This window comes from Mytilus californianus, unplaced genomic scaffold (genome assembly GCF_021869535.1).
Source record: "Mytilus californianus isolate M0D057914Y unplaced genomic scaffold, xbMytCali1.0.p SCAF_5, whole genome shotgun sequence".
In the NCBI taxonomy this organism is placed as follows: domain Eukaryota; kingdom Metazoa; phylum Mollusca; class Bivalvia; order Mytilida; family Mytilidae; genus Mytilus; species Mytilus californianus.
This window is the reverse complement of record NW_026262701.1, coordinates 91,487,308-91,509,515: the sequence shown is the minus strand read 5'-3', so window position 1 is coordinate 91,509,515 and position 22,208 is coordinate 91,487,308. Positions and strand designations below refer to the sequence as shown.

Here is a 22,208-nt window from a genome sequence, read left to right as displayed (position 1 = left end):
TATCAAATGGCAAAATCAAAAGCTCAAACACATCAAACGAATGGACAACGACTGTCATATTCCTGACTTGGTACAGGCATTTTCTTAAGTAGAAAATGGTGGATTAAACCTGGTTTTATAGGTAGCTTAACCTCTCACTTGTATTACAGTCGCATAAAATTCCATTATATTGACAACTATGTGTGAACAAAACAAACAGACATAATAGGTAAAAATGTCAAAAATAGGGGTACAGCAGTCAACATTGTGTTATTATCTTAATCGCTATAAAAAACAAACAAATATGTAAACAAACATTTACCATGGCACAATAACATAATGACGGGATGTATAAGTACAGAGCCACGTCATATGTAGCAAAGAAACACAAAAGACATACAGACAAAGCATATAAGCAAAAGTAAGCTCTCGTTCGATTTTGATATCATTGGTTCGTTGGGAATATTGATGTATGATTTCTCGAGTGCAGAAGGTTGTACGTTCGATTCACGACCTTGTTCAAACCAAAGACTTAAAGGTTGGTATTTTCTGCTTCTCTGCTAAGCACACGATGTTTTGAAGTTAGGTTAGATCGAGCCCATATTATAACTATATGTCCGAATAAGATGACACGTAATCCGGCAGACTGTTTCCTTGTAAACTAGCAAGTCAACTTCCGGCTCAGTGAGTCCTTTATTTACAAACCAGGGTTCATACATAAAGATGATATTTACAACTGGACGTAAAACACTTGTCCATCATCTTAATCAAATTCTATTTTATTATTCAGATGTAATCTCCCTTTTGCTTTCGAGCTTCTCATTTGTGCAGCTGTATACTGTTCTGTCACATGCTTTATGTTTTTAAGTAATCCCCCTTTTGATTTCAAGCTTCTCATTGGTGTAGCTTTGTATGTTTTTATTTCGCATACTTTATGTTTTGTTTAAACAAGTTAATTATTTGCCGGTTATTGGAATTGTTTGAGATGATTGTTGTTATGCACTGGTTTGAATGATTATGTTTGTTTCTGTGGATATTGCTTTATTTATTGCCATTTTGCTCTGACCAAAGGGTAAAATTTAGCTTTTGTCTTAATGTATAGTGTCTAAAATCAATCATCCGTAGTAAACCTTTGAAGTAAATTTCTCCTTTATAATAAATGGGCTAATGATTAACCCTTTACCCGCACCAACATATAACAAATGTCGTTTGGTAGATCTGTTCCGTGACCCCATGGTTAAACCAATAATACAAATTTAACTTACAAAATATGATGGAATTCAATAAAAAGGTTTAGAAAACTCTGTTAGGCATTACCTACAGGGAAATGATATTTGAGAAGTACGGTTGATGACTTCAATCGCCTGTAATTTCAGCATTCAGTGTTACTAAGAATGAAAGATTGGCCAAAAAAAGCACCAGCTAAGGTTGCATTTCTGTAAATATAGACAATGCAATTTCCCATTGGAACTCCCTTTACGGCTTAAACTGTTACTTTTACTATGCAGTTTCGTAAAATATTATATACTAGAATGGTATGCACTACTTTTTTAATCAAAAGTCAACACATAGGGCTGTGTGACATATTTTCAACATTTATATGCCCCGAACTTCTAAGAGTTTAAACTTATACTAAAATTCTGCACTACCCCTCACTTCACTTAAGGTCTTTCCCAGAAAACAATTCCACCGCCTACCATGTGCATTTACACTGGTAACATTCCCAATTTATGTCTCTATGAGATGAAACATAGAGATCATATCTGGGAACCAGTACGTAAACAAAACAAAATATCTATGAATATTATATATCTCTCCAAAAGAGACGTGGTTTGTGAAACAGCTGTATTTACAAAGTGCAACCTATAAGTAACATTAGATAACATATAAATTTCTAATCGTCTTTATCCACGTCCAAAAATGACTCTTTTATTCCTAAAAATAGGAAATATAGAAAAATTTTTAAAAGAAAAAAGGTCAATGACTTCAAAGTTCCTTAATCATGTGTTTAAAATTCTCTTGCAAAATTGCCGTTTACGACAGCATCAAACAAGATCGTATTTGTTCGTAAATAAAAATATGACTTAATTTTTGCCAAACTATATATGGAGTGTCAATTGCTTTCAAACTGTGAATTGGTTAATGAAACATGTATGAGACCTCCTTCACTCTAGTCTGGTATAAAAAAAAAGAAGGACTTCTCCACCATGACCTGAATATGCAGAACTCAAGATACGTTCTTAATTCCGATATCTAGAAAAAAGTAAAATCACAAAAATACTGAACTCTGAGGAAAATTCAAAACGAAAATTCCCTAATCAAATGGCAAAATCAAAAGCTGAAACACATTAAACGAATGGAAAAGGCGTTTCGTTTTCGAACTGTTAACTATTTAATAAGTTAAAGGAGTGGATGGTTGAAAGTGATTTCAAACCACTAGACAACTGTTTTAACCAACAAAACTTGTTTAAAACACATCCTTGTCGGCTATATGACCACTTGCAAATGTTAAGAGTGCACTCAATTCCCTTAAAAATTGACACTTGATTTAGAATTTATGACGGGTCTTAAAAATACCATGTGTTACAAACACACCCGTATTCCAAATTTGCATTCATTCTACGTGATTTAAATGAAAACCTCGAGTTCCACACATGTATTGCTACACATATTGAATAGCCAATAGACGACTAACATACCCATGTTTAATGTACTAATATACGCTTGCTGTTCTAATTAACGAACACGTTGTTATATTTGTTTAAATTTTTGTGTACAGAGTGGAGACATGAAGCACTGGAACACACAAGGTAATATGAAAGTATCAGATAGAGGAGGGTTTGGTACTGAAGCCAGCTTTGTTACCGGACACATGTGGTGTTCAAAGTACCAAGAAATAAACCTATTGGAAACTTTTAGTGCAGAGTATCTCGATACAGCACCAGACATACAGGTAGGACGAATGTTTTTTTTATAATATGGTTAAAACATAAATATATCAAGGACTGTATTAGGCATATGTCAAACACGTTTTAAGGATTGCTTCTGTATAAACACCTTATACATTAGGAAAAATTTCTTAAACTTCTGAAAAAAATAGACTGTTGAATTTATACCTAGTCTTAATTTTAGTTATCTTTCTGAAAAAAGGACAAGACTTAAAATCAAGTATTTATTTTAGAAAATGAGGAAAACAGTATACTTAAATACATCTCTAGGTGCAGATTTCGGAAGGGCTCACCTTTTAGAGCCTCAATAGACTTTATACAAGTCCCAATCCTAACGTTGTCTTTCCTGATGGTCCTCGCTTTTTCAGAATCGAGCTTCCCCACATGAATTCCCAATATGCTTAATTTAATAATTTACATTATAACAAAACATTTGCACAAAGTTCCTGGAGTTTGTAGTCTGCTCTCAAAAGAAATTAGAAATAATTTACTTAATTTTTCAACATATTAATGCATTTGCAAGGTCGATTTGGAATGATCAGAATAGGATTATTCCCTGTTTACCAAAAAAATTCCAACTGACAAATTACTCACAGGTTCCATTGCCCATTTACAATTCGTATATAAGTAAGTCCAAAAGGCCACATAATAATCATAGTAACAATTAATTCGAACGTCAGGACGTCTCTGTTAAGTATAACCAAAAACACCAATATTGAATTATTCGAATTTATGCAACCAAACAAATAAAACAACAAACGGAAGACATTATTCTTTGTGTAAACACACTTTATCGTTCTTAAATATTTTGTTTAATGCTGTTAACACAAGACCACTACTATTTGGAGCATTGTGTCATGATATGCATGGACAAGGAACATATTCATGACTACGAAGAAATGAAAGTCATAAATGGGGTAAAACTTTCTTGCAAGATAGAAACTCTTCATTTACATCACATGTTTACCTAATCGAAAATAGTTTTGTTATGTTAAAACGACATTAAAATAGTGATTATAGAAGCGTTAGCATTAGTCCATTAATTTGCATTTAGATATTTGAAATGTACAGAGAAGGGCATTGTGGCGGCGGATTCTATTGTTTAACAGCACAACTGATGTCTGAAGATGGAAAGGTATCTTACATATTTAGGTTATTTAGGTTGAACATGGATAAGACTGAATCTGAGATTGACTAAAGAGGTGCAAGATACCAAGAGAAGATTCAAAACGCATCAGTCAAAGACATACAGAGAACGAAAAGACAAACAAGTTATAAAACAATACTTAGAAAAGACTGATCAACACAAACCCACCTAAATATGTAGATAAATGTAGTGTTATTTCTATTCCAAATCGGTTCTCTGTCATGATCTGATAGACAAGATAGAGGAATATTCTTGTTTGATTTCTAATATACCCATTCAGATTATTATTTTCAAGACAAGTGTCTTACAAGCTACACAAAGAAACGATAAATAGCCATCTTTTATACAAAACAATTGTTTTTCTCAAAGTTTTGAGTATTGTACAATTAGCTTTCTTGAACTATTTCAAAGTCAGAGATGGATACCTGAGATACTTTATTTACCTTTCAATAAACTATAAACACTGATTATACTATGACATATGTGTAAGTTACTGTATTGTAATGTTATAGGTATTGAAAGAGTATACAACTGGACAGATTGGTTCTATTAATTTTGCGAATGCTCCATGGCATGAAGCTTCTGTTGTATTTTCTGGTTATGGACCTGGAGTAAGGATTGTGGCATTTACATCTAAAGGTAAGACCTGTCCATTTGTAACTTATTTGTCCCTTAGTGTCAATATGAGAACTTTTCATTATTGGTTTCTGTCGTCGTATTTAGACTTTTGAAAATTTACTGAAACCAATTTGCATTTCAAACCAAACTTATGCACTATCATCTCATGGGTTTGTAGTTTTTGACGTTGTCGCTGAGTTACCAACGTTTAAAAAAGATGAAAGTGGAAAGATGAAACTGGCAAACTGGTCCTTTTTCCTTACCTGATTTGCAGTGATCAGTAGTAACATATAAATGGGAAATAATGTTACAACTGGTTTACATTTAACCTAATTAAATGTGACTGTTGGATTTATAAAACACCACAAAATACAGTTGTTTTCCCTTGTTCAGTCTTTAATGCAATAAATGAAATGTTAATTTGTTCATTTTCTGGCAGAAATAGTTGGCCTTGGTGTTTCTTTATACATTTTTAACAATTGTATATGGTTATAAGTATATCAAAAAAGCTACAGATCGCATAGATGTTTCGTGTCAAATGACATATGGAATTTTGGCTTAAAAATGTAAAGAAAATAGCTGTTCATTGGGAGGTTTGGTTTCATACATATACATTGGTTGCGTTCGAAATATATCGGAACTTTTGAAATGCATTAAATATCAAACATAATTAGGTTTGATATTTAAAATCTTAAATGAATACAAAAAATTAACAGTTTATACATTTATGGAAAAGTTCTTTCTTTATCTTTATTTATATTAACACCAAAATTAGAAATGGAAAGAGTTAATACAAAGTACAGAAAAAAGTAAAATATCAATAAATAAAACAAATTAAAAACCAAACCAAGCTTGTCCAATTCTAAGTTAACGCAAATAAAGTAGTCACAATGGAGGCTTCATATGTATGCATTCATAATGAAACTGTTACATCTAGCTGCTGTGGTTAGCAATGCTCGATTGCAACTGCAAATTATCATTGATCGCATAGTGTGCCAACTTTTATAATTTTCTTATCCAAAACCTTTTGCGAGTGATTATCTCCTCCCTAGACCAAGAAGTGCTGTGGTCAAAAATGGTTACAGTCAGTCGATTACTATATGCATACGTGTTGTCAGGAGATCTCAAAGGTCTTGCTAACAATCAAAATTAGTACGATGGTCGTTCATACATAAAATGGATGTTCTGACCCTCCAACATATTGTTTACATATTTAGTACGCTGTGGAAGACACGCGATATTTGTGGTCATGGAGGTAAATTGGCAAAATATGGTGTCTGTTTGTATTTTCACACATCGTTGTCAATATAATGGAGTTTTATGCGACTGAGAGGTTTAGCTAGCTATAAAAACTGGTTTTATACACCATTCTACACTAGAAAATGCCTGTACCAAGTCAGGAATATGACAGTTGTTATCCATTCGTTTGATGTGTTTGAGCTTTAGATTTTGCCATTTGCTTAGGGACGTTCTGTTTAGAATTTTCCTCGGAATTCCGTATTTATGTTATTTTACTTTATACCATCGGAGTTTTGCGAAATATCTGGACATGCAGTATTTGATTTTTTTATGACCCTATACATTCAGGATGAAACACATTATATGATGAAATTGAATTCTTTTGTCCTTCTTCCCCCTGAATCAATCCTTGTCTTCTTTGACGTAAACACATTATTAAACTAATAACTCACAACTTAAGCTTGCATCTCATATATCCTAGTGGATTCATGAGATATAAACATTGGTAAACAACTGTTGCCTGTAAATGATGTCGGCGAAATTGGCGTCTAACTTTTTTAATTTTTAACACTCAGGTATATTTTTGTTTTTTTATACCACATATATACAGATAGACTTGTTTCATACCTAGAGATTTACCTAGAAGTCGAACGTAAGAATCGGTTTAAAATACTCATTTTCTTTTGTAATACTTTTGATTTTGAAATTGTCACTCCATTCGTGTTTTTGCAGTGAGTATCTCTAAGTTAAAACATGCTACAAAGGGTTTGTTCTTTCTGTTATATATTGTTTTAAAGTGGTTCACATTCTTTTCAAGCAGATGATAAACTGAATCAATTTAAAATATTAATACAATTTGAAAGTATAACAACGATGTAATTTGAAAATATGCCTTTGCATGTCGAGGCAAACATTAATTTTGTTCGTTTACTCAATGATTGATATAACTGTAACGTGTGCAGACTATTGTTCTGTTTTTGGCTTACAAGTTTACGATGTTTCAGTAATACATCGTATTTATTACTATATAGCAAAGGACGATAAATTTTGGGCTGGTCATTATGGTCCATTCATGTCTGCAGCACAAATTCGAGTTAGAAGGGAGAGCAATCCAGCTAAAGACGATAGCTTTACAGATATACTCCAGGTACATTCTGTTTGTCGTAAAATAACCATAATTGCATCATAGTATATGTTCAGAACTAATGAAAAAAAAGTGGTAGTCTGGAAAAAACTCACATAAGTATTAAACAACTAATTGATTTAATATGTTGAAAGAGTGTGCTAATTTCCGTCTTTAATCATAGTATGTTATAAATTGTGTTTAAACAAAAATATAAAAATTGAGACATCGACAATGCCAACGAGACAACTATCATTATATCAAAAGGACATAATGTAATAAATTGCAATTTGAAGTGTGGACTTTAACAGCAAACAAGAACAACGCTGTAAAGTAAGGTGTGGATAAAGGTAAGCAAATAATAAAAAAAACCAACTGTATTGATTTGATTTAACAACACTGAACAAAACACAAATATGCCAGATAACAGCAAATGGCATCCTCTGGAGTACAGGTTCGTGCATTTGTACAGGCAGATAAAGAGTATGGCGATGTTTAATATGTTTATAAGCGACGAACTCTCCCCGAACCTGGGACAGTACAACATTCAACATAAAATTAAACTACTGAAGTACTGACTATTGAACTGATGATACCATCGAAAACTGCCAGTCCACAAACAGAGGTCTAGACATATTAATTATCTGCTGGTCTCTATTCTAGGGCGACGACTCTGCTAAACGGCCAATAATAGACAAACTTGTAACAACTATTTTAACAGACAATCAGGACTTGTTGGAAAATTTTGCTGAGGGAGAAAGTATGTACTCTATTAAATGCTAACGTAATTCGTACGGGACACTTACAGTCACTTATTGTTCTGTTTGGAGTTTTACCTGATATTCCAAAAGGGTCATCTTTATTATTATTATAAATAGTTAAAGTTTTTTATATGGAGGTTTGATTTTGTTTTGTTTCGTACACTATTATCTTAGAATAAACAAGATTTTATTACATAAAGCGTGTCCTTGTGTATTTAAAATCCTACCAGTTGGTATTAAGACTTCAAGACTTTCAAGCTTTATAAATTTACTTTTTTTTAAATGTTCATAGTGATTAAGAGTCCACATGGTTTTAAAAAATGCAGATGACGAATAAGTCGCTACTTAGCTTAGAATACTCTTAATCTTTAAATTTTTCCGCAGAAATGCCTGTTGACAAGGCTTTTGACAACCAAACAAAGATAACAGTTAATCACGATTTTGTTCCATCAAAACAATGGCAGAGACAAAGACAAACGCGCAAAAAGAGAGAAATAAGAGTTTTTGTGTCAAGTACGTTTAGAGATTTTAAGGATGAAAGAGAAGAAATAATTAAAAAAGCATTCAGAGAGGTAAGTAGAATCAGGTGTTATGAATGTAATACTCCCCCCCCCCCCAAAAAAAAAAAAATAATTTGTTATAAAACAAAAGGATTTCATAATCTCACGACGCTTAGTGCTGGAAATTATCAGTTTTTGCCATTATCAGTTGCGTTTTATCGCTATTTCATTATTTTTCCAAACATGTAAAGAAATTTGCAAGTGTAAATACGACGTCATAATATATATTATCACAGTTATTATGTCTTGGAGTAAAATCACGATAACTTTTTGAAGATTGAATGTCTAAAAACTAAGAATCATATTATATCGGTAAAGGCCACTAATTTCTACAGCCTCATATTTCTATCTTATGTAAACTAATGACTGGTTTTAGTTGATATGTTAGTTTTTACACACTTTATGCAATGTAATGTTTATATAATGCACCAAATTGCTCCGATTCAACATTCATCACACCAACAATTTATATCCAGCTTTTATTAGGATCCCTTTCATTAAAAAAAAACATTAATTATGTCATGATGGTATCATTGATATGACTATTTACACGTAGTCCAGCCATTTTCAATAGCATTAACACTGTATATTTTTTGGGAGGAATCCAGACTACATTCGCATATGAATTATGAAAATAAAACTATTTTTTAAATTTGGTTTCAGATAAACCGTATGTGCACAGATCGTGGAGTTTTCTTCACATATGTAGATCTTAGATGGGGTATTACAAAAGAACAAACAAGTCATGGACAAACTATATCAATCTGTCTACAAGAGGTATTTATACATTTTTTCTGTCATATTTATTCATACACGTAGAGCATGCTTAGCCTAAAATGTGAGGTACTTGTATTACAATTTAGGATTTAAGCTTGAATATAATTGATATAATTGTGCAAAGGCCCACCACTGATCCAGAATATTTTAGCGTTTAGGGAATGTATTTACATATTGAAAACTTTTGATTACAAAACATTTTGGATTGTAGGTTGAGGCAAAGTTTTTCCTAGTATTTTGACAGTATTTTCGAAATAAGCTGACTTTGCAGCTTATATAAGTAGTACTCTTCAAGAGAATCACATTGTGAACCTTTGTATAAATCGACACATTTTTGTGAACACGTGCAAATACCAAATTAATATTTCAAAGGTAAGTTTTGTATAAGTAGACATAGCTAAAGCTATTGGTAATTTTTTTAGGGTAATTCTTGAAATTTAGACTAGTTGAAAGTCGTTACCAGTTATGTTTTTTTACATACAAACACACACACCAGTCTTAACGATGACGCCATATATATAATAAAGTTTCTGTGTTTGATATTTGATCACTTCAACTTTAAAAGAAGACCCTTTCCTGTTATTATTGAACCCAAGTTTATTTTTGTTATCTATCCATACTTTTCGTGTTTTGGTTAGATACATCTTCTTGCCTGTACCAAGTCAGGAATATGACAGTTATTATCCATTCTTTTGATGTGTTTGAGCTTTTGATTTTGCCATTTGATAAGGCGTTTGAATTTTCCTCGGAGTTCCGTATTTTTTGTGATTTTACTTTCTATATGTTTATCAAAGTAATGTTAAGAAGTCGACTTTTGTCACTGAAAGCTCGACATAGGGATAGTGATCCGGCGGCGGCGGCGGTGGCGTTAGTTAAAAGCTTTATATTTTAAAAGATCTGGAACCTTCATACTTTGTATATAGATGCCTTACAGTTTCCGTCTGTCATATTTCTATTGTCTTTGACCTCATTTTCATGGTTCAGTGACTACTTGAAAAAATGTCAAGATTTTTACTATTCTTAATTTCTCTCTTATTATGAGTAATAGGATAACTATATATAGTACAGACTGTATGTGCGTACCTTGCAAGGTCCTCATGCTCGTCAGACAGTTTTCACTTGATCTCGACCTCATTTCATGGATCAGTGAACAAGGTTAAGTTTTCGTGGTTAAGTCCATATCTCAGATACTATAAGCAATAGGTCTCCTATATTTGGAGTATGGAATGATTGTAAGGTGTACATGTCCACCTGGCAGGTGTCATCTGACCTTGACCTCATTTTCATGGTTCATTGGTCAATGTGAAATTTTCCTGGTTTAGTTTGCTTCTTAGATACTTTATGCTAAAGATCAACTATATTTAAAATATGTATTGATTGTAAGGTGTACATGTCTGGCTGGCAATAATCATATGACCATGACCATGACCTCATTTTCATGGTTCATTGATCAATGTTAAGTTTTCCTGGATTATTTTTTTTCTTCGGTGTGCAATAAATAAATTATATTTAAAGCATATTTGGTGTATGGAATGATTGTAAGGTCTACATGTATTTCCAGATTGGTTTATTTTACCTTGACCTTATTTTCTTGAATCATGTTAAATTGATGTGATAGTTGTAGTAAAGCTTTATGTTTTGGACTGTCAATATAATATCAATTGCAATGGTTGGTAAAGAAGGCGAGACATTTCAGCGTGTGCACTCTTGTTTATATGTGTTGTATCAAAGTAAGTCTTGAAAACGTTGTAAATTACCAGAAAGTTTCTTCGACATGTAATCTGTACATTTGTAGTTTACCGGACCAATAGTGGCCATGTGAATTTTTCTCATCACACGACATCTGTCATGGGTCGTCATCTGGTAACTTTTACAAAAATCTTCTTTCTAGTACTACGGGGCCTATTCAAACCAAATCATCATTATGGGGGTAACTAGTTTTAAAATGTGACAAATAATCTCGTCTGCCAACCAACAAGGCCGCACTGGCTAAAAATAGAAGATGGTGGTAAAATGCAACTTGTGTTATGATCTTTTGGAACAAATCTGACAGAACAGAATGTTAAGGATGTTGATATATATCTATTGGCATTTTAACATCAAACCAGTATGACGACTTCTTATGGAAGTAATTGCACTTTAGTGACGAAGTTTGTGTTTCCGTTTTGCTGATTATCTTAAAACTAAATTAGACAGAGAGAATCTTTAAAAGCGAAAGCGATGAGTAAAACAAAATTTGTAAATAGGTTGAAATTATTCAATGTAATAGGAAAAACTGTATCAGGAATACATAATTTCTATATTAGTTAATTTTGTAGATCATTTTTCTCTTTTCTTTATTCATTTTGCTAATTTGTTTTCTATTTTTGAAAATGTGGCATCCTATTATTCTATATATCTAATATAATTGCCTAATTTCCTCTATTCTTAGATTTTTACCATTTATTCTGCATGTTTTAACATTGAAAAATGTACCAGATCAACAAATGTAGATTCACAAGTATAGTTGTCAGTCTACTTTTTGTAGGTATAATGGCCCTTGAATGATGATTTTTAAACATTTATGTGTTTTTCTCAAAACTATATAGTTATAGTAGATAGAGACAAACTGTAAGCAGAAAAAATTATTAGCAATCCTAGATAAAAAAAAATATGTCATTAGTTATTGTCTAGTCTGCAATATTAAAAAATGGACATTGTTAAAAATGCACATAAATCCAGCTGAGCGACAAAAACTCATTAGAGCCTATTGAATTTGTTATCCATTCGTTTGATGTGTTTGAGCTTTTGATTTTGCCCTTTGCTTTGGGACTTTAGAATTTTCCTGGGAGTTCGGTATTTTTGTTATTTTACTTTTTTGTATACTTGTTGCTCATATTCTCCCATCAACTGGTTTATTTTTTATGTTTTAGATCGACAGATGTCGGCCGTACTTTATCTGTCTCATGGGTGACAGGTTTGGGTGGTGTCAAACAGAGGACAAACCAGATGATGTTCTGAATATGTCATATGATTATGCAATTGAAAACAACCCAAAACTGAAATGGATCGATAAATTTAGATATGATACAAGTGTTACTCAAGTAAGCAATAGTACATTTAGTTAACAATTTCTATGATGAATTTGGCTATTTGTTTTAGGTATTTTTGTCATATAGCTCTTCAACTGTTTCGGTACTTATACATCCCTCGGATTTCAAATGTTTGGCATAGAGCGTTCCTGATGAAGGTAAATCCAGAAAAGCGCTTCGGACGCATGAAATTATTAAACGTGTTGTTTTCAATTTTTTACATCACTGGGTCGATACCTCCTCTGGTGGACTATCAGTCCCCGAGGGCATCATCAGCTCAGTAGTCAGTACGTCGGTACTGACATGATTTATAACAAACTTTTCTAAAATTGTCCGTTTATAAATTTTGAAATTATAAAGAAACTAAGGTTTCAACTCCCTCAGGCAAAGTTGACCTTAGATGAACTTGGCTATTTGTTTTAGGTATTTTTGTCATATAGCTCTTCAACTGTTTCGGTACTTATAAATCCCTCGGATTTCAAATGTTTGGCATTGAGCGTGCCTGATGAAGGTAAATCCAGAAAACTCATGAAATTATTAAACGTGTTGTTTTCAATTTTCTATACAGTCTGCTGACAGTATTTAAAGTAAAACATTATAAAATGCTTATGATAACACAATTGTAGTCTACCTTAACAGAACTGAATTGACATTGATTTTCGCTCCTACATTACTTTTTTGTTCTTTTTGGCTTATAGCTCTTCATCTTATTAATTAGCTTTGGACTTTTCAAATATTTTGGCCTCGAGCATCACTGAAGAGACATTTACTGTCCAAATGCGCATCTGGTGCAAAAAAATTGTACCTTTAATGGTATGACTTCCACTGGGTCGATAGCTTTAATGGGTAACTATAAGTCCTCCAGGGAACATCCATCCAAGTAGCCAGTACCTCGGTACTGGGATGCAAATACATATATTTTTTTTTGTAATTAAAATTTGCTGTTATAAAATTTAACCAACGATTTTAAATTAAGGAATATATCTCATTCATGCAAAGCTCTGATTCTATTCCGGCTTTTGCTATACTTTTGTGTCCTTCCTGGATTAAAGCTCTGCATCTTTTTGATAAACCTTGTTTTTTTTCAAATAGTTTGGCCTCGCACATCATTGCAGATACATTTATTGTCAAAATGCGCATCGGGTGCAGAGTAATTAGTACCATAATGTTACTACATCCTGTAATGTTTGAACCTGCCCATTCTGATCTAGACATCGTTATAAGCATTTTTTTACATTCATAATTTATTGTTCAATGACAATGAGCACACAATGCATTTGACATACACATTTCACTTTTGCTTGGCCTTTCTTCTTTCTGGCACTAAATGAAATAGTTTAGTTTGAAGCTCTTGATTTAAATATGAAAAAAAACAAAACTCTAAGATATTAATAGTGATAATCGACAGACGTATGTCTACTGAATATCCTAAGATTCGTTTTGGGTTCTTTTACTACATGTATATAAATATAAATATTTTTTTATTTGCGATTTTAGGGTCCAAAAATGGATTATCTTACATTCTTCTTTAATCTGAGGATAAATTTAGGGTGTCTACCTACTTGAGGTTGTCTATTAATTATAGCTCAGTGATGTTCAAATATTGATTTATTGTTTAGTTTTAATCAATAGATGTAGTAACTTATCTGCAATTTAAGGGATTTTTTAATTTCCTGGTATTTTTTTAGCTCACCTGACCTGAAAGGTCAAGTGAGCTTTTCTCATCACTTTGCGTCCGTCGTCCGTCGTCCTGCGTCCGTCGTCCGTCGTCCGTAAACTTTTACAAAAATCTTCTCCTCTGAAACTACTGGGTCAAATTTGACCAAACTTGGCCACAATCATCATTGGGGTATCTAGTTTAAAAAATGTGTCCGATGACCCCGCCAACCAACCAAGATGGCCGCCATGGCTAAAAATAGAACATAGGGGTAAAATGTAGATTTTGGCTTATATCTCTGAAACCAAAGCATTTAGAGCAAATCTGACAGGGGTAAAATTGTTTATCAGGTCAAGATCTATCTGCCCTGAAATTTCCCGTTGTTCCCGTTGTTGGGTTGCTGCCCCTGAATTGGTAATTTTAAGGAAATTTTGCCGTTTTTGGTTATTATCTTGAATATTATTATAGATAGAGATAAATTGTAAACAGCAATAATGTTCAGCAAAGTATGATATACAAATAAGTCAACTTGACCAAAATGGTCAGTTGACCCCTTAAGGAGTTATTGCCCTTTATAGTCAATTTTTAACCATTTTTCGTAAATTTTTGTAATCTTTTACAAAAATCTTCTCCTCTGAAACTACTAAGACAAATTTAACCAAAATTGTCCACAATCATCATTAGGGTATCTAGTTTAAAAAATGTGTCCGATGACCCTGCCCGCAAACCAAGATGGCCGACATGGCAAAAAAATAATACATAGGGTAAAATGCAGTTTTTGGCTCATATCTCTGAAACCAAAGCATTTAGAGCAAATCTGATGGTATAAAATTGTTCATTAGGTCAAGATCTATCTGCCCTGAAATTTTCAGACCAATCAGGCAACATGTTGTTGGGTTGCTGCCCCTGAATTGGTAATTTTAAGAAAATTTTGCAGCTTTTGGTTATTATCTTGAATATTATTATAGATAGAGATAAACTGTAAACAGCAATAATGTACAGCAAAGTTAGATCTACAAATAAGTCAACATGACCAAAATTGTCAATTGACCCCTTAAGGAGTTATTGCCCTTTATAGTCAATTTTTTACAATTTTCATAAATTTTGTAAATTTTTGTAAATTTTTACAAAATATTTTCCACTGTAACTACTGGGCCAAGTTCATTATAGATAGAGATAATAGTAAGGAGCAAGAATGTTCAGTAAAGTAAGATCTACAAACTCATCACCATCACCAAAACACAATTTTGTCATGAATCCATCTGTGTCCATTGTTTAATATGCACATAGACCAAGGTGAGCGACACAGGCTCTTTAGAGCCTCTAGTTATAATCTTTCTTTCATATCGAATTTTAAAGCCCAAGCCTCGGCAAAGACTTTAAAATTGACAATTTAACTATGAAGATTAGATAAATACGATTATCCACGAGTAACTATGTGATGATCTGTTTCTCTGATGATTATCAAATAAATTTTCATTTTTGATAAACGAAAATCCTCTTCGAGTCCCTTCCACTTTCCACAAAGTTGTAAATTTCATTAACACATGTTTGCACATTTTGATTCATCCAGTGAGCTGATGAAAATTATGACCCTTAAACCCACCCAATCATCTTCTCAGATCATCTGCAACCACACGTTGATTAATTTTTTTTTATACAATGGGTCCGGAAAGAGTTTAAATGCCAAAAAAAACTAGAGTAATGTATATATCTATTTCAGTAGTCTATCCTAAATTGAGGTAAATCAAATGGCCTTCCAAATACTTTTCGATCCCTAACATCACTGAACAGACATTAATTGTCGAAATCCGGATATGGTGTAAAAAATTTAGCACCTCATGTTGTGGTTTACCATCTTTGCCGCAAGTTTATTGTTTTCTACTTGGTATTAAATTAATATAGAGATCCATCTTGTTACACCTCGTGATCAATTTATTTGGCAATCGTCAATGGCAGTCAGCAGGGTTTAAGAACATCAGTTGTTCGACCTGTTAGTCAAATGCGTTTTGTTAAAATATATCTTTTCACTCTTTTGGTCTTTTGGAAAATGTTTGTGCTGTATTTAGAACCCTCTACAACGAAATTTGTTACATGCACACGTATAAAAATTGCGGTTTTTATCCAACGCAATCATAGGTTTGAACGTTGTTTTCAATTTAGACTTGTTTATATATATATTTATATATATAATACAAGCCCAATATATATATATATACATATATATATATAAACAAGTCTAAATTGAAAACAACGTTCAAACCTATGATTGCGTTGGATAAAAACCGCAATTTTTATACGTGTGCATGTAAAACAAATTTCTTGGTAGAGGGGTCTAAATACAGCACAAACAACATTTTTCAAAAGACCAAAAAGTGAAAAGTATATTTTAACAAATATATATATATAGTGTTGTTTGTTAATACTATTTACCGCAGTCTATATGCATCGGTTGTGAGCTTAATAGTTATTCAAGTCATTGAAATAATCTTAACTTAACTATTTGTGCAGTTGGAGGTGTTCCATGGAGTTTTGAACGACCCAGATTTGGTGAAAAATAAATGTTTCTTTTATTTTCGAGACACTCCTTCAAAGGAAGATTTTCCAGAGGAAGAGTATAAGGTAAACGTCATTTGTGCCATGATATATATATTTGACATCACCAAGTGAAATGCTTAAATATTTTAAGTTGATAAATCAAATATGCTAAGTACAGTTTTAGTGTAAAATTTGTTTATTTGCCTGACACCTTTTTATAGGAGAAAGCACGTTTTGTTTTAAGATTAAAATTACGTTGCATACATTACTCTAAAAGGGAAAATTGACAAGGGTTGATGCAAGGATCAGAAATGCAGAATGCTTTGTTTTAAAATTGCAGTACTCTAAAGACATATGTGTGTTCACTGTTCTTGTTTTGCAATCAATTTGTTTTGAATTTTTGCGTATAATATTTGTAGCGCCTGATATCTGAATCGGATTGGCATCGTGAACATCAAGATTGGTTGAAAGATCAAGTGACTAAGCACAAAGATTTAAATGTGAGAACATTCAAAAAACCATTGGAAGTGTCTGAATATATTAAAAAAGTAAGTTTTGTATATTATTAACAAAATCCTTTTGCAAATACTTATAGATAAAACATATTAAGGAAGATCGTTTTAGTGTCTAGTATTTAAGTGGTTTCTTAGGGTTTAAAGAATACATGTAGGTATGGGTCACTATACGTACATACATGTTCAAAATGTGATAAATCTAATGATGGTTGCTCATGTTCCTTGATTTGGCATATTTGCATGCAATACCATTGCGTAACATTATTTTAATGAGAAAGTGTTTGCATTTGAAATGGGTTAACGCCTTGTCAATAAGAATTTATACAAATTTGAATCTTTCAAGTAACGAAACGTAGGATATGACAGTGTTCATTTGTATGACGTCATGGTTTGACATGGAGTTTATGTTCCAATATCCAGAATTATACAATTTTACAAGCGGTTTTGTACATTTTCTTTTTGTAGTGCATAAAAATAGAAATACCAGTACTGTTGTTTAAGATCTGCCGCCATCAAATCTCCAATGGGCGGTGGCAACTTTCCAATTTCAGTACAGTTTTTCCTTTAAATATTACATTTCATCTGTAAAACATATCGCTTGCAGGATTTAGAACGATGCCTTGATGACGATTTTCCAAAAGGAACAGAGCTTTCCAAACTTGAACAACAGAGAGAGGCACATGCAGCATTTTCATCGGCAAGATGTAGAGTTTATATTGGAAGTCAAGATTATTTTACAGAAATTAACAACAATAGAAGTCAAAATCTAACTCAACCTTTTGTACTGCTTGGAGAGTCTGGTGAATATCAAGATACAATATGTTTATTTTTCTCATCAATTAGAATGTTCAATTTCAACTTTCGATTTTTTAAAATCAGTAAAAGTTTGTACCTAAATAGTTGTCAATCAGCCAACAGGAAACTCCTTTAGATGCTAATTGAGAGGCAATCAGGTTGAATTTGTATTTGTTAAACCAGTTTCTTCTACTCCTCAATAATTGACTAGGTACACTCTGTAAGTTATTTCGCCTACTATAATTTAAAATATTATTCCCGAACTTTGTCCTCTTATTCAAGCACTAAACAGCACGACATTTCAAAAGTAAGTTATTTCTTACTGTTTGTGATCATAAAATATTATACCATAAGGTTATGGCGAGGTTAGATTTGTGAACGTTAAAGCTTCTTGTCGATTTTGAAAACTAAAGGATTAACTTTTGGAGAATTACATGACATTATAATCATAATTTGAGACATTGTCCACCTTATTTATATGCCTTCTACAATTTTATATATAGATGCCAGCATTATCTTGGGCACCTATCCAACTGTGTATTCTCAAATGCCTGTATTATTTACTAGGAACTTTGTATAGTCAAATAGCAGATACGGTTTGAGTCTAGTTCCGGTTGTGAACCAATGGACAAGTTAATTTGCAAGGAAACAATATCTTTCCTTAAATTTTTCTGTAATGTATGGATTAGTTAATTAGGTAATTCCCATAAAGACCTATGAAAATGTAAGAAGTTACAAATCAAAATTGAGTTTCATTCTAGTTGAGCAGTGGTTCTAGCATTTGAAACATTTCTTCGAAATACAATTTCCCATGGCTTGTAATTTTAGAAAATATCGACATTTTCTGAGTTAGAAAAGAGTCAATTGTCCATCCGCTATTGTGTAATGACTGATAACTAATGCCCTTCAAGGTGACGAACTATTCATTTTTTACCAATAGGTCAAGTCGGGTCACAACAAACATTCATATAATTACCGTTTTGTAGAAAATCATTGTATCTCATTTTCAAAACTCCTTTGCTCAATGAATTTTTTTTCAAATTAATAATGTTTTATATTCATCTTAAGGTTGTGGTAAATCTGCTCTGGTTGCTAACTGGGTCAAGCAGGTTGAAGAAGCAGAACCGGCAACATTCATGTTTGTCCATTTTATTGGCAGTTCAGCTGACAGTGCAAATTACATTAAGTTAATCAGAAGGTAAAGATAATTGTATGCAAGCCACAACTTAGAAAGATTAAATACTTATTCATTTGAGCACAAGTTAGTTTGTTACAAACTTAGCTTGATGATGGTCAATTCAAAAGTAACTGTTACAGTGATGGAATATTAGTACACAAGAAAAACATGTGTTATATTGGGGTAAACAGGAATTTATACAATCATACAAATATTTATTATCTCGTTCTGATTTTATAGATGAACGAATACGGTTAAGTTTTGCAAAAGTAAAGAAGTAACATTTATGAAACATATAGAATTCATTTGGTCAGTCAGTCGTCAATACCACAGTATTTCAAAGTAAAAAGACCAATACGAACATTGAACATATTTTCGTATAATAAGTCACTTCATGTCATTACAGTTTGATTTATGTTATATAAACTTACAACTTTAGGCATAAACTTTGATTTACAGATACGCATTTGCAAACCAGGAACAGCGGATGCAAAATTTGACAAATGTGACCAACAAATAAGCATGACATAGTTACAATGTATGTGGAGGCCATGCAAAAACTTCCATTATATAAAATCAGTCTATGGTTCGCTCTCTGCATCTTAAGTTTTTACTTTTTTGCCGTCTATTCCATTTAATGATAGTTATTTCCACAAAACATCCTTCCCCCAGAGCTGCGTGTCATCCTTTACGAAACCCTTCTTAACATTACTTGTTTTTGCACATGATTTTTACATTTATAGGAAACAAAGTGTTTTATTATATTTAACAAAGCTAATGCAAAAATTGTATCCTAACTAACAGACTTATACCTTTATGTTGGCACAATTTTCCAGTCAATTGAGATGTAAAAGATGGTTAAAATGTCAAAACTAGACCAAAGTTGATAGTTCATGTAACCCGAATAAGTCAGTCCTTATGTTCCTTTACAATGGCTACATTTGAGCTAACTGATCATTGGTTCTCTATCGATCGGGCACAAATCAGAATACAAGATCCCAGAAAAGTTTAGAGTGTATGAAGAGTTTAGACCAATGGAAGTGGGTGAGATCGATCGATCACGGAGAGGGACTGAATTGTTCGGGTTATATTTCAAAGTTTAACCTATTCAATATTTTCTTATAGAAATCAGTTTGAATGATAAACTTTTGATGGAACTAAAATCTCATTATCGCTATATCTATTTGCAGGCTATTTGGAGAAATTAAAGTTTTCTTCAACTTTGACATGCAGATTCCGTCATCTGATTCTATCCTTATTCATGAGATTGGCAAGTGGCTTAGAATGGCTGGGTCATTGACAAAAGTTGTCATTGTATTTGATGCTTTAAATCAGCTTGACTCTGGCGAAGGAGGTAAAATAATATCAAATATAATGATAGACTGTGTTATATAAAAAGATAAGGTGTGAAGACATGTATTTCATTTAGGTGTAGATAATCAATTTAAAACTTTTGAAATAAATGAAGTATCATTGTTTATATACGCAAGCAATGTTATACTAAATATACGACTTTGTCGGGTTTTCAGAAAATCGCGTAGCTCAAACTAAAAGAGATATAGTTTCGATTATGAAGCTTTTTCTCGTATTAACATATCTTTGCTTATATGCATTCATCTTTTTTTTTCCTTTACTTACAAATGCATTTAGTATGCACTTTTAAAAATTAATTCTCCCATTTATAGAATATTCTAAAGGCCCAAAAATTTATTCTAGTTAATTAGCCATTTGTGTCCAACCAAAGTTTAGTCTGAAAATAAAATCAAGTAATGATGGCGAGACTAAGGTGTGTTGTTTCAGACGTAGTTGGTGTTTATGATAGTTTAAGCTTGTAATTTTAGCAGTTTTTGGAGAATCACTATTAATTTGAAAATGGAATTTGGTAGGCTGAAGAATTCTATTATTAAATCTTATTGCAATGGAGGTAATTTGGCCACGCCTCTAGTCATAGTCCATTGACTATGGAAATTGTATAAAGTTATCATGTGAAACAAGCGAGGCATTTATCTAAGTCTACGAATATATTTTGCGATATATATATAAATTCTGAAACTGAGAGATATTCTGTAAATGGAGAAGAAAACATCAAAGATTTTAGCATAAACATTTGTTTATATAAAAATGCCCTTTGGGAAGAGAGAGAAAGCATCATAATGATACACTGTTTTGATACAAAGATTTTTGTCAAGAGGATAATAAAAGGATACTATGAAGGTCATTAAAAAATCATAGATACTGGTATGATAAATTCATTTCATGCAATTAAAACAATGAGAATTAAATTAAAAAATCCAAAAAAAAATCATCTATAATGAAAGCGTTATATCGAGATCATAGTTGATTAAACCTTATTTAATAGACAAATTCTTGTTTTTTACCTTAAAGGGGCACAAGCTGTCAAATTCGTGTTCATCGATTTGACTCAAATTCTCATATTTGATTTATAACCATGTAAATAGATATAAGAAGATGTGGTATGAGTGCCAATGAGACAACTCTCCATCCAAGTTACAATTTGTAAAAGTAAAACGTTTATCCAAATTATAAAAAGTCTAAAATAAACGATTTACAGGGCATGGGTTTGATAATATGTAGCTTCGTTTCGTGTGTATTTTAGTCTTGGCGCCATCTAATTAACTATCGAGTGGACCTCCAAAGACCTCCGATGGTCTTATAAGCGATGTAAACATAAATATTGATGTACACAGAAAGCGAACTCGTGCAATTTGATTTTTCTTGGTCTGTTTAATTTCATCATATAGATTAAAAATATAGGTTAATCCTCGTTTTTACTTGTATAAGAATGATTTTTTGTGGATCGAATGAGTCAATCAAATGATTTACCTAAGTTTCACTCTTAATGTTGACATTCTGTTCCTTTAAATAACCGAACACACAAAAAGACAAAATTAATACACGATAATAATATTAAAAATTTAACAGGACAATGCTCGTTTAATACACAGAATGTTACAATTGAATGAGTTCGCACTTTTGTAGAATGAAACGGTTACTTGCATAAAGTGAAACAAGAAAATATACAAAAATGAAAATGTTGATAGTTCAATATTTCTTAAAAACAGGAATATTGTCATAAGCTTACTTTAACATATTATGGCAATAAACCACTCTAAGGTCTATATTGTATTCACCTTGTCCGCCCTTTATTTATTCTGCGCTTAATTATATGGATTTGATGTGTCGTGTCTATGATTATGTGGTAAATCTCGTAAGATTCAAAATAAATATATATAAATATTTTGTTTTTCCCGTCCGTCCTGGGAACAGTATATCTAACAATAC

At 32.3% G+C, this 22,208-nt stretch overlaps 1 protein-coding gene across 8 annotated transcripts in view; it reads left to right on the top strand.

The window, feature by feature from the left end:
• The window catches only part of LOC127703261 (TPR repeat-containing protein DDB_G0287407-like), a 172,176-nt gene that overhangs the window by 131,302 nt on the left and 18,666 nt on the right, over positions 1 to 22,208 (top strand). For 3 of the 8 annotated variants that reach the window (XM_052207777.1, XM_052207775.1, XM_052207776.1), the window contains exons 9-20: positions 3,982 to 4,062; positions 4,587 to 4,713; positions 6,963 to 7,078; positions 7,718 to 7,814; positions 8,200 to 8,387; positions 9,039 to 9,152; positions 12,065 to 12,235; positions 16,392 to 16,502; positions 16,838 to 16,966; positions 17,538 to 17,733; positions 18,797 to 18,926; positions 20,096 to 20,259. In XM_052207777.1, the coding sequence (XP_052063737.1) occupies positions 3,982 to 4,062; positions 4,587 to 4,713; positions 6,963 to 7,078; positions 7,718 to 7,814; positions 8,200 to 8,387; positions 9,039 to 9,152; positions 12,065 to 12,235; positions 16,392 to 16,502; positions 16,838 to 16,966; positions 17,538 to 17,733; positions 18,797 to 18,926; positions 20,096 to 20,259 (1,624 nt within the window). Of the gene's footprint in view, positions 1 to 2,758; positions 2,933 to 3,981; positions 4,063 to 4,586; positions 4,714 to 6,962; positions 7,079 to 7,717; positions 7,815 to 8,199; positions 8,388 to 9,038; positions 9,153 to 12,064; positions 12,236 to 16,391; positions 16,503 to 16,837; positions 16,967 to 17,537; positions 17,734 to 18,796; positions 18,927 to 20,095; positions 20,260 to 22,208 lie in introns of all 8 variants that reach the window. The other 5 variants (XM_052207774.1, XM_052207773.1, XM_052207779.1 and 2 more) reach the window with 3 other exon arrangements.